At 50.2% G+C, this 13,697-nt stretch overlaps 1 protein-coding gene across 1 annotated transcript in view; it reads right to left on the bottom strand.

The window, feature by feature from the left end:
* The window catches only part of SNTG2 (syntrophin gamma 2), a 129,848-nt gene that overhangs the window by 54,632 nt on the left and 61,519 nt on the right, over nucleotides 1-13,697 (bottom strand). Inside the window, exon 11 of the mRNA XM_060117912.1 lies at nucleotides 12,021-12,148. Within this exon, the coding sequence (XP_059973895.1) occupies nucleotides 12,021-12,148 (128 nt within the window). The remainder of the gene's footprint in view (nucleotides 1-12,020; nucleotides 12,149-13,697) is intronic.

Here is a 13,697-nt window from a genome sequence, read left to right as displayed (position 1 = left end):
GCTGCCAGTGAGGTTATCTGTCAAGCAAAGCAATACAAATTAGACATTATATGAGCAGAAACGGTGAAAGTGTTGGCATGAATGCTGATGATAGATGCCAACATAACAACAAAGTATGAAAACAAATTCGCACTTTGGCTTATTGTACAAAAGTCATATTAATTAGAGTCAATGATACAAACTCTGTGCGTGTATGCCTGAACGATGGGTGAACATTCATGTCTCCTGGTTGACTCTGAGGTTTTATGTTATCAGCTTTTCACATGTGCGGAGTTCGGGCTCCCCTACAACGTCCCTCCCCCATCCACAGGCGGATCCTGCCTCATGGTTCTACGGTCATGGCATTTGCTCAGGATTCTCAGGATTTTAATCCTATGGTCAAGGTCACAGTCAGAACTAGAAATCCCAGAGTACCCGCTGCTTGGGACTCAGCGTGCTCTGTGAGGTCACATGTCAGCTTTTAAAAATCAGCAGTAAAACCTACACCCAGGGCTTCCCTGGTGGCGCAGTGGTTGAGAGTCCGCCTGCCGATGTGGGGGACGTGGGTTCGTGCCCCGGTTCGGGACGATCCCACATGCCGTGGAGCGGCTGGGCCCGTGAGCCATGGCCGCTGGGCCTGTGCGTCCGGAGCCTGTGCTCCGCAACGGGAGAGGCCACAGCAGTGAGAGGCCTGTGTACCTCAAAAAAAAAAGGGGGGGGGGGAAAAACCTACACCCAGAGAAGGCAGAGTATTTGGTGCATGAGTTTCCCGGGTAGATACCAAGCCAAGTCCCAGACACCATCATCAAGGACCAGGGAAGAACTGACCCTGTCTGTGCTTTTGGGAAGCCCACCTGCTTCCAGGATTCCCTCGAGCCCTGAGAGGAGTTTTGATTTTCAAAGAGAAAACTGGTAAAACAGTTTCAGACTGTAGGCAATGAGTCAATTCACAGTTTCTGGCTAAGCAAACGAAATCTATTCCAATGAGGTTCAAAGTACGTGTATCTTAACTCACTAGAAGATTGAGGAACTGAGAGTTCACTGTGGAGTCTGCACTGCCTTTGGAGGGGGGCGGTGTCTGCATCTCCTCCTGCCTCTTCACCCCTCCCACTTCTCCTCAGACGACAGCTCCCCGGGGGTCATCCCCCCAGCATCCTGCTGCTGCTCCCCTCCCGCCCCTGCAGACGCCAGCCCTCCAGCCCTGCCCAGACTCTCCCACAGTCCCTCCTGAGACGCTCTGCACCAGTACCTTTACCAGGTCAGCTGCTGGAGGCTGCCGGTGACCTCACAGCACATCTCAGTTTTTTTACAGCCCTAACGCTGGACACCTGTCTGCATCCCACGTCCGCATCCTATGGCGACAGACAATCTTCCCACACCTACCTCAACTGTGCCGTGGAATTCCAGCATGACCCGAATCGGGCTCCAAGTACGGAGCATTCTTAATTGCCCCTCAAAGCTTCAACATTGGAGAAAAAGAACTCAAAGTTTATAAATCATCCTTTTAACACGTTGTGTGTTTTTTAAGGAACGGAGACACTCGAGCTTCCAAAATGACCCACAGAACCTCTTACCCACGAGTCATGGCTCACGGCCATCCAGGCCCCCAGGTTCCGGCCAATCCTGACCCTTTACACCTGGACAGCACCCAGGGAGGACTGACTGCACACAGCATCTCTGCTCTGATGAACTTGAAGCCCTCCTGCTCTGGAAGCTGAAGGGTCTGTGTCTGTTTATTTTACTCATATTGAGAGTTATGAACATTCACTAGACAAAATGAGAGAAAAACGTGTATATTCCTCAGAATTTGAAAAAAAATCTCCCAACTGCCATTCACATGTCACATTTCAAGCCTGCCTCTGTGGCATGTGTGTTATTTTTTCATGGAAGCCAGAGAAATATTTTCTTTCTGCTTCCCCACCATGCAGCGGCATCTCTAAGGACTCCATATTAAACAGTAACAAAGAGACCCAATTTAAATGTAGGCACCCTTCTCCCTGTATCAGTTTGTTTATTAAAAAGTCACTATTCCTGGAAGATTCCAGGCACAACAAAAGTCCAGCAAGTCCAGGAAAGAAAGATAACTTCTTCTTTGTGCTGCCCCAAAGGCCAACTTGTCTTCCTCTGTCACCCCGATCACCATCCTGAGACCAGGTCCGAGTCCTCCGAGTCCCTCGCCCATCATGGAGCAGGGGCTTGAGAGGTGTGAGGGCGGAGGGTCTCCTGTGGGCGGTGCCCGAGCCAGATGGCGGAGCCCCTCCCAGGGGTCCCACTGAAAGAAAGCGGAGATAAAACCACTTCATCTAGGTCTCCCTGCTGGTCTGATCTTATGCCTGTTTCCTGCCTGCATTTCCTGCCGGATGGGAAGCTTCCAGAGAGCGCGGACTCCTGGGTTTGCTCATTGCACACCCTCAGCCTGCAACATCTACTGCAGCGCTGCACGGAGCAGGCATGCTAGAATACTTGTCACATCAATAAATGCTGGAGAACACGCAGCACGATGGAAAAGGCTCCCACCTCCAATGCCCACTGCCCACTGATATCGAAACCACTGTCCTCCCAACCCGGCCAGGGGCGTGGCCTCCTCATCTGAAAGCAGGCGTCTGAAGGACCGCTCGCTGGGCCGTGGGGACAGGTCAGTGAGGTAGGTGGAGTGACAGCGCTGTAGCCGGCACACACGGGGCACAAATATATAAGAATATTATACGTGTATTCAATGCACAGGTACAGGCAGCAAGCAGGACAGAGAACCCAGGCTCTGTGCTTGTTAAAGATGTTTGCAGAACCTGTGTAATCATCTTCCTTATATTCTTAAATTCTTCATGTTTGAACAATTAATCATGCATTTGAAAATTCCCCTTTACACAATGATTGAAACTGCTTTGAACAAATTCAAAATACTGTAAGTCAAGAACAGAGAAATATCTTTATTGTCTGTAAAAATAAAACACATTCTAAAAGATTCACAGGTGGCTAAAATCACTGGCGCCTCTAAGTCTTGACATTTTCTTTTTACAACCGTTTTGAATAATGGAACCTGCAGCTTTATCCTATGAATAAGGAAATCAGACATAACAAACTCTGCATCTCTCTCTACATTTTCTTTGTCTTTCCCTCAGGATTTCTGTGTCCAGGATTAATCAGCCCTCGAAGGCTTTCACTTCCATGAAGCAAACCTTTCAAATCCCTGTATACCTCCTTCAAAGTCGACGGGGGGCCATTCTAATGGGAGTGACCGCTGACCCAGCATAACATTATAGCAGGTGCCACGTGGAAGCAAACACTACAACCAGTTCCTACTTCTGCGTCTGCTGATTTATCTACTAGGAAAATCTGAATTACTGGCTGAAAATATATGAACTGCCTGAAATGCTGTAATCTGTACTGGGGAGTGCTCTGAGTAACAATTCCTTCCTTGAAAAATGCACGTTTTATCCACACAGCCCTCCAGTTTCCCCTGTGCTAATTAGCCTTTATTTCTAAATTCAAATCCATACTTCTAACTACTTAATCCTTGTTGTTTTCATCTAAATGAAGAGCCTGTTAGACTCTGAAAGCAACTGAATCAATGGATGTTTGTGAAATAGGCAAGTTTGGTGTCAGGCAATGGATTTATTGGTCAGTACACTTTCTCACTTTTCAACCTTCAGTTTTATTTGCATAATAAATTGACTTTTAAACAAACTTTCTTATTTATTCCATAGGAAGCTAACTTAAGAACTTATTCAAGAGAAATGGACACGGGGATGAACCTTCTGGTGGTAAATTAGATGTTTGACAAAATGTCTTAAAGGCCTTTAAAACGTTTTAACCTTTTCATCCCATAATCTTACCATGCTACCTATTCTAATGAAATGATGGGTAATGTGAATAACAATGTATGCATAACGACATCAGAGCAGTCCCAAAAATATGTTTTAAAAGAAAAATAAGCTCCTGGTCTCATTATAAAGGAATAGTGGGTAAGCACTATGCACACCGACAGGACAAAAGTCTCATTAAATCCCAATGTCCAGACACCCATCCACAATGTTCTCTCTCTATAGAAAAGCCCAGACAAACATACGTTAAGGTGATAACATAGCTTTATCTCATGGTAAAATTTTAATGTATTAACATTTTCCCCACACATTTATATTTCCCAAATTAGCCAGAACTAATGTTTTTAGCTGTGTACCCTACGGATATATGTAGAAATGTGTGCGCGTATATACCTATGTATATACGCGCACACATGCGCACGCCCGTGTCCACACACACGTGCACGTGTGTGTGTGAGGAAAGGCCCCCCATTGCCGGCGACTCCTGCTCGTCACATCCGCGGGTGCTCCGTGTCCTTCAGAGCTGCAGCTCTTCTTCCCAAAGGCCCTCTAACGACCTGCGTCCTCCAAGTCCGATGGTCCTTCTCACCCTTGAACTGTAACACCTTACAGCTTTCGGACATCTAAGTTTTTCTTCCAATTTAATTGTTTGCTAGAATATAAACACTTGGATGATAGAAAGGAGGTTTCTTCCCCTTTGTAGCACGTGGCACTAAATGGTCGTTAAGGAATGTTTCCTGCACAAGTTCCATGGTGGAGATTCAATCTTTCCAAGTTCTTAGGGGACATTTAGACGGGGCGCAGGTGGCCAACACCAGGAAGGGTGAGTGCTTCTCCAGGCAGTGGTGCGGGACCCCATCTTGGAACCCTGGAACTGGCCGGGTCTCCCCAGTGACACCTCCTGGTCCTGGTGTGCAGTGTGGACATACTGCAGACGGCGGGCGGTACGTGGGGACTGGGACCAGGAAACGTAGGGAAGTTATCTAGTTCCCAGTTAGAGGGAAACGGGGAGTCTGAGCACCATTCTCAAAACTGCAGAAGGAAACCACACTGACTGCACAGCTGTGTACAAGCCTCCGTGACTGTGGACGGGCCAGAGCACGTGAGCCTGGACTGACCCCTGAGCTGTAAACACAAAGAGAGCCGAGACCTTCTTTTTTCCCAAGATCAGAAAAATGCCGTCTCTGATCCTCACACTTCCCAGTTCCTGTGGACATCGGGCAGTGATCTTGGTAATAATTTGTAATAATTCCCTAGTCCACAAGATGCTTAAATTCTACCCGCCAGGGAGCCTCCTGTCAATGTTTTCTAGCTAATATTATGCTATTGATTTTATGGAAGCACAAAAATGAGTAAATGATAAACTCAAGAAAGTATGAAACATAAGTAAACAAAACTCTGTACGTGTCTTAGTTCCGTTTTTTGACTCCTTTTAGAGGCCGATGATGTGCAATGAATTCTTATGTCCTTTTAACAAAATATACCGCCTTTTTTATACTCCTATGTCAACATTTAAAGTCAAAAAGTTAATAAATTTTAGAGAGGCAAAAAAGGATAACACATATATTACTAACAATGACATTTATAATAAATGATAAAAATAGCTAGTTGGCCTTTATTGATACTGGCTTTGTGATGAGCACTGTGCAAAATACTTTTTAAACTATGCTGGTTTTAACCTTCACAATAAGCCCGTTCAGAACGTCTTATTATTGTTACCATTTTATAGATGAGGAAACTAGGGCTTATGCAGATCAATCAATTTACCCAAGGTCACAGGGCCTGGAAAGGCACATGAACACCCACACCCACACACAGGCACACACAAACACACACGTGCATGCACACGCCAAACAAAAAGAGCTCAGAGTCTGGTTCCACAACCACAGTCTGAACTGTGACATCAGGCCACCTCGTGGAAACTGCCGGCACCTCTTCTGTGCAGTAAAACCACACAGACCCTGCCTTTAGGACTGTGCAGAGTTCATTCCTTCCATACCTGATGCTTTGTTTTAAACACGTTTGTTTTGATATTTAATACAATTAAGTCTGCTGGAACGGTTCCATGATTCTAGTAACATGACCATTTTTTGCACTTTGAGTTTTCATCACTTAGATCTTTCTTCTGAGACAGAAACACTGCATCTCAAGGAGACACTGGAAATGCAAACTCTAACCCGAACACCCAACACCAGTCTGGCAGCCGGGCTGAGTGCAGTGAAGGAACAAATCTCCGTGCCAGGACATCACTCAGCCAGGACGGTATTTTACCCCTTAGACATGACTGGGTATAAGATAAGGAGGAAGCTGAAAGCATCCTGCATCCTTGACAATCCCACTGGTAACTGCTCCACCAGGAAGCCCTGGGGAGCGCCGGTCCTGAGTCTGGGGAAGGAGCCGTGGTCTCGGGGTAAGAACAGAGCGGGGGCCACAAGGAGAAGGGGGCTGCTGGCTGTCAGAAGAGGCAGGAAGCAGACTGACAGATGGGGCAAGGCATGGGGTCAAGGGTCAAGAGTCAAGAGTCACATGGCATGCCCAGGACCACCTGCCAGGCAGAAGCAGGAACGGAAATGCAAACGGAACTAGGTCAGTTTTTGAGAGTCTGACCTCAAAAGTAATTAGAAAGTTGGTCGAATTCATAAAAAGCAGGGTTCCCCTGCACACCCCCAAGCCTGGGGTCAGTATCTAAGGAGCAATGGGACATGTTCCTAGAGACAGCAGCCTGCCTGCTCCCTGTGCCCGGGGTAGTTTGGTCCGGTAGAAGGATGTCACTGAGGCCCTCTCCTCTCAGCAGCAGGAAACTCTGTCACTGCAGCTCATTTGCTTTGCTGTGATGACAGGGATGCTGGTGAAACGAGGACACAGACATGTGGTCCCTCAGCAGCTGGTGGAGATGGAGGGTCTGAGGGAGGCGACAGCCAGCCCTGGAGATGATCTCAGGAATGCAGGCCACCCACAGGAGGCCCCTCGTCTATAGTGACGCCACTCTCCCACCTTAAAAGCCCTCCTAGTTATTATCATTTCAAACTTTGAGAGCCTATTAAATTTCTATACACAAAGGAAAGGAAAATCAATGTAATGTTCCAAGGGGAAGACTTCTGATGACACCGACCCTACTCAGATAAGAAGAAAAGACCCGAACCTCCAAGAGCTGAGACTCTGCGGCATCTCTCAGCAGCTGGGGCTCTGATCCCCTCACGGTCACCATGAATAATCCTCGGAGGTAAAATAAGAGGTGCTACATCGAGAAACTGCCATTTGATGCACCGGGAAAGAGAGAGAGAGAAACAACGTTTTCTGAGGCAGCGAATCCAGCAGAGACAAGGAGCATCTCCCAGGATAAGTCTCGATACTGCACGTGTGGAACGATGGGCCGGGGACAAGTGTAAGACCCAGCGAAGAGAAGCGGGAGCCCTGCCACCTGCACCGAAGACAGCGACTTGGAGCTGCTCTGCGCTGGCTGCACCAGGAGGGGCCTGGCCGCGCGGGTCACCCAGCACGAGTCCTAAGCAGCACAGACCAGGGAAGGTTACAGAACGGTCCTCGGGGGTCAAGTGGGCAGAGCTTCCCACGAACCACAGAGGGAGGGGCCCTGAGGCTTCCACGTGTCAGCAGTGGCCCCCCCGGCAGCCCCCAGCCCCAGAGGGCCGGCCAGTGACCTAGATGGTCACCGCTCCCGCCGGGGACCGTCCAGACCCGCCGTGCCTTCCGGCCGTGGTGAGAAGCCACCGCCCCAGGGCAGCACGTCTACACGGAGGTGACTCACGTGGCCCGTGGTTTGGAGATGATCACAGAGAAGGCAGGCTGGCCTCCAGGGTTAAAGCCGGTGATCAAGGACCAAGAACGCACGGTGAAGTGGAAGGCTCACTTCTCTCCCCCGGCGTCCAGGGGCAGCGTCTTCTGTCCACACCCATGGCGGGACGGCTGCCCCAGCAGGCTCTCCTCCCCAGGCTGCCCTCTGCAGCAGCCGCAGCCCCGCTGGCACCCCAGCCACTGTCCCATCACGACCCTGTCGCAAGGCCGGGCTTCCCTGCAACTCTGCGGACACGGCCGACCAGGCGGCTCCTGCCCCGGAGAAGTTGGCCCACCTCGTGCTCCCAGGCCGTCCACGCCCCGTGTGCAGGGCGCGGCCAGAGCCCGGACGTTTGGGGAACGTTCCTAGAAGGGCATCATTCCCTCTCAATAAGCACACACGCCCTAACCTTCTCTCCCAACAGTGGAAATTTCAGAAAAAACTAAAGACGCAGTGAGTTGAGAAAGACAGCAGCCTTGTTACTGAAAGTGGGGTCTGGCTGCTCGCTGCTCAAAAGCCAATAAAGAGTCCAGGAAAGTGGAAAGGAAAGCTTGCTTTATTTTGGATGCTGGCAACCTGGGGGCAGGGTGGACTCCTGTCCAAAGGCCGACTTCCCCCCATTCCCCACCGACAATCCTGGGCAAGAGCTTTTATAGATGGAGGGAGGGGCTACCTGCAGAAACAGCACGGTCCGCTCTGACGGTCATCTTGAAATTGGTGCTGCTGTGGTCTGACCAGCATCAACTTGACTGTCTTAAGTACAGTTAAGCTTCGGTTCCAGGGTCGGTTTGTGCACATTCCCTTGAGGCCAAGTCTCCCAATTGTGGCAGCTTTTGTCATGGCTACAGCCTGGTCATCGTGGAGTTCACTTCTTCCACCAGACACTGGCGGTGTTTCAGTGTCTACAAGACGGCTCCCAGGATACGGCTCAGAATATGATCTATAGCCCTTGAGGAGGGACTAAAGGTCCTTGACTCTGCTAATGACTAGACTCATTATTTTGTCCTGTTTGTTTTCCTTTGCTTCTGCATTTTCTCACTTATCTGATTAAACTTATTCTTTGACTAAAGTTTTTCTACAGACAAAAGGCAGGCGGAGGACACGGGGGTTGGGGAAGGACCACAGGGTCCCGCTCCACTCCAGCCTGACGCCCGACAGCTCCCAGACTGGCTGTGGGATTCTTCTGCTGAGCATAAGCAGTTCCGAGCCCGCCCACAGCAGGCGAGGGCTCTGCCTGAACTCCAGGAACAAGACAGAAAATCGAAAAAATCCTGCCCAAGCAGACGAAAACACAAAGGGTGTCCGGCCACCAAGACCCTCCCTCATCCCACCCTGACGACCGTGCTCCCCCAGGACAGGCCCGGCCCTGCGCCCAGACACCCCAACCTGCATCCTCCCGGATGAAGTCAAACTCAACGATGACCCCGGGGGCCCACTCTCCAAGCCCCCAGTGCAGAGCAGACCCTGAGCTCCTGACCCTGCTATGGCACCCCCAGCATGAACCCCACCCCGCAGAAGCCCCTCTTCTTGTGGAGACGCCCACGGACCTGGGATTCTGTCTACCCTGCTCTGCTCGACCCCCGGCATCCAGAGAGCTGCACTTTGAGGATTTCCCAACTACAGGAGGGGGGTTTCGGCACAAGTATCTAAATATGAAACCATCCTTTGCAAACCACATTAGAGTATTTAGCAGGATAACTTGTAGCATCACTTTTGAAAACGTGCTTATCTGCAATACGTCTCCAGTATGGCTGCCGAAAAGCCCACCTGGTCCCTTCCATGCTCTTTACTCTGAACTAAGGGGACCTCCTACAAAGCAAAATGGGGTATTACTGTCAGTGAAAAGACGTCATTTCACAGTTATTTTCACAAATATGAAAGATGTGGGACAAATAGAACTAAAGCTTTCGTTTCCTTCCATCCCTTTGAAAAAAGGAATGAGATAAGTGACTCCTTACACTTTTTCAAGCCAACATCAAACAAGAGCCCTGGGAAGGGCTCATCTGAGCAGAACCACAGAAAGCAGCGCAGGGCCTGAATTCTGCCAACAACCAGCGAGAACCTTGGGCAGGGCCCCCGCTTCAGGTGAGAGTGCAGCCAGGTCACACCCCAGCATCGGCTTGGAGGCCCCGGCACACACACCCCAGCTGACCCGTGGAGACTGTGAGATGACACGCTCACACTTTTGAAGCTAAATTTGCACTAACCGGTTATGTAGCAACGGAAAACGGAGAAGGTCCTGCTCAGAAAACTCTCGCCCTCTTCACAACCGTCAGTCACCCCAGGAAGCATGCTTTCCTCCTCGCAGTGTCAGAGAAATGTGCTAACAACTACCTAATAGCCAAAAGCACGAGCTTCTGCTGAGGCATCTGTGATGTCTCGTGGCTACTTCCCAGTGTCTGCAGACGTGGTCTCTTTTCCTACGGGAGCACTCGAGGAGCAGCCCTACTTTGTAAGGCGTCGGCTGTCACCCTCACGGGGCATCGTGCTGTTTTTACACCTGTTTTCGTTTAATATCAAGATGCTCTCCCCCAAATTCTTATGGAACCATCTTTTCCTGTCCTGGGCAGTCAATGATTCGACCTTCATTAATAGTCATGTATAACTTATGTAAAAGCTTAGTTACCACTGTGCCCAAGAGCCGCTGACAGTAACGTCCACCTGACAGTGAACAGGTGCAGGAGGCCCCCGGCAGAGGACAACCCTGCAGCCCCGGAGGCGGTGGGACACGGTAACCGTCATACTCACTACAACTGAGTTTTATCATTTCAATACTGATCTCAAATATTAGGTTTAAATATGTGTCTACTCTTTTTTTTTTTTTTTTTTGCTGTACGCGGGCCTCTCACTGCTGTGGCCTCTCCCGTTGCGGAGCACAGGCTCCGGACACACAGGCTCCGCGGCCATGGCTCGCGGGCCCAGCCGCTCCGCGGCATGTGGGATCTTCCGGGATCGGGGCACGAACCCGTGTCCCCTGCATCGGCAGGCGGACTCTCAACCACTGCGCCACCAGGGAAGCCCTATGTGTCTACTCTTTAGAGAATCTTTTGAAACATTTTCGGAAAATGAAGGAACCTCAACCACCATTGGCTGAATTACTGTACTTTCAAAAAAAGGAAAGCGCAGAGCAGCTGGTGACAAATTTTGGTCCTACAACTGGACAATGACAGGAACCCCAGGACACTGACCTCTGACATGCTCATCCCACTTGTTTTTTATCCACTCAAAGGATCTCCTAAAAATCCTTCCCAAGCTATAGTAGAGCTTTGGCTTTTAGATTTTAAAAAGCGTTTGATTTAGAGTTGGCAATTTCTAAACCAGCTCCTTGCACGCCCCAGAGCGAGGGTCCCTCAGGAGAGAGCACAGGAGCTGCAGAAGTAACTCCGGCTGTTTGAGGCCAAGTGCTCAGGCCTCCTCTCCTCTTCCTCCTCTCCAACGTGGGACCAGAGGGCTACAGGGCAGGGGAGGGAACAGCATCCGCTCTAAACATGCACGTTAATACTGATGTGAGTCAGACACACACACGTGATGAAATGCAGAATTTTAGTCATTCATTTTACTTTTTGCACCTTCCTGCCCATATTAAAATCACGAGAGAGTCAGCAAAGCTAATAAGATATGTTTGTTTCCGTAAAACGACACGGAAACTTTTGGTTTGCTGTTAGGGTTTGACAGCACTTCCCAGGGCAAAGGAGGGGCATGTGACCACCCAGGGGCACCTTCTTCAGACCCTTTGTGTCCACATGAACACGGCCTCTGTGGGCACACGTGTCTCATCAAGAAAGTACTCAGTTCCAAGACAACAAGCACTCTTCCTTTGTTCACACAGTTCTCTCTCACCTTCTTAAGAATGAAAGGAAACTCACCAGCTACTTACCTCTCAGCCTTTCCACAGTGACCAGACAGCACAGTTGGCCACAGAGGACACATTGTATTAACTTAGAGGGAAAAATGCTACTTATTCCACAAAACAGTGATGGACACACAACCTTTACAGGTGAAACTCTGAAACTACTTCATCAACCGGGCTCAAAAACTAGTGAGCATTTATTGAACACTGGTGCTGGTCTAACCTTCTCATTTTACTAATGAAGAAAATGAGGCCCGTGGGGTTGAAATGACTTTTCTGTGATTGTATGCAGCGTGGATAAGAGCAGAGTCTTATTTCCAATCTAATTCTGTTAACAGTTAAAACTGAAAATACGATTTCTTCTTCGGACGACCATGTCTCAGAAGAACGGACACAGTCACCACCAGACAGAACCCTCCTGACGACAAATCAGCTCCTGCTCTGACTAGTGCTTTCTTATGATGCTTGACTTTTATTATGATTATGATTATTTCTGCAAATGCTAAATCTACCTGGAGACAAGGACACGCACTTCGGGGTTTATCGGCGCTTCCCACTCCACACATAGGTCACACACCTTACTTTTTCTGCGCCAGCTCTGCACCGTGAGACCCGAGCCATGGACAGAGGGAGCGACACGGCGTCCAGCCAGCGCTTCTCATATTTTGGTTCATTCGCGACGGGCGAAGAAGGTGAGGGTGGAGCCTGCGCAAAACAGACGAGAATCAACGGTCACAGGATCAGGTGAAGGCACCAAATCCAGGGGGAGGCCCCGACAGGCCCAAACGTCACGCTCCCCAAACCCAAATGAAACGCATTTCAACTGCTGCAAAAGCACATGTGATCGTTTTCTCAAAGCTCTGGAAAGAAATAAGTGCTCTTCTATTTCAACGTAGACGATTTTCTTCCTCTATTTTTTAAACAACATACTGCTCCCAAGACAGAAAAGTCCCAGGGAAGGGGACAGGGAGAGAGGCTAAAACTGGAAGGAACCTGAGGGACACGACGAAGGCTCTGAGTCCAGGAAGGCTGTGAACGACCACCTCCACCTGGAAGGTCAAATCAGAGCGAGTTTAATACATAATAATATTGAGGACAGGCTAACGGGTGCCTAGGTCACAAGACCTTGCCTGTTCATCAGTGGCGAAGTCCCCACTGTCTGTCCAAGGTGAGCAGAGAGGGAGCCCGTGGGGAGGGGTGGCCCGGTCCCTCCTCGGCGGGGCCTGCAGGGAAGAGGACGACGCTCGAACGCCTGAATGAAGCCACGCAAACAGCCAGGTCGCCAGACAGGACACCGCGCGTGCCCAGTTAGTCACAGGGTCGGACGCTGGCCCGTCTCGCCTCCCGCGGAGAAGACAGCCCCGGCCCGCGCGGCCGCGCCTCACGGGACGCCGGCTTCCTTCACACGGAAGCATCCTCGCGGCGGCCGTGGCTTCCAGCCACGAGGGCAGGTTTTCCCGGCACCTTCTAGCTCAGGGACGGTGCGAATCCCCGGGGCACAGGCAAACAGACGCACTAGTTAGGACGGCAAAGCTGGATCTGCCTGAGAGCGTTGGAAAGGCCCCCAGCTCAGGGAGGCCACTTCTGTGCTGTCCTGCCAGGGGTCGTCGGGAATGGGGGAAGGGTCTCGCTGAGGAAGGCAGGGCCTGCAGGGCGGCGATGGTGAGCACTGGAAACGGGCTCTTACTAGGACGGCTAAGGCTGCGTGGTTATTAAATAAAATCATTTTAAATTTACTTTTCAAAATGTAGGATAAAAAGCGATGCCCCACTAAGGAAAACAAGTTTTTCCTTTATAAAATCAGGTTGCATTTCATAACCTATTGGGCACATTTTAGCAACAGACTATAACTTTATAAAGGAAGCTTTTTGTTCCCTCTGCTTTGGAGAGCTTCTACCTCAGGGGCCACTGACAAGCCCAGAGTTTCATGTCAGATTTGACCAGTGTTTCCTCTGGTAAAATACTTTGTATAATCCTGAGACCCATGAGGCTGAAGGAGGACACCAGGTCTCCGTAGATCAGTGGGGTTTTCTGTGATGCTCACATGGCCTCCTTGATGGTGGGTTCAGGGGATGCCTGGGGAAGGAGGAGGAGCCTGGCTGGGGTCCCCTCCAAGCTTGTTCCATCCCTGGACTCCTGCCATGGGCTGCAGGACACAAGCTGCCTGTCCTCTCTAGCTGCGAGCCCTGGGGTCTGGGGTAAAACGGACTGGGGGCCCCAGCACTGCGGGAGCCCGGAGCTGCCACGCCTGATG

The sequence above is a fragment of the Mesoplodon densirostris genome, chromosome 14, assembly GCF_025265405.1.
Source record: "Mesoplodon densirostris isolate mMesDen1 chromosome 14, mMesDen1 primary haplotype, whole genome shotgun sequence".
NCBI lineage: Eukaryota > Metazoa > Chordata > Mammalia > Artiodactyla > Ziphiidae > Mesoplodon > Mesoplodon densirostris.
Note: the sequence above shows the minus strand (reverse complement) of the source record. Positions and strands in the feature narration are given on the sequence as shown.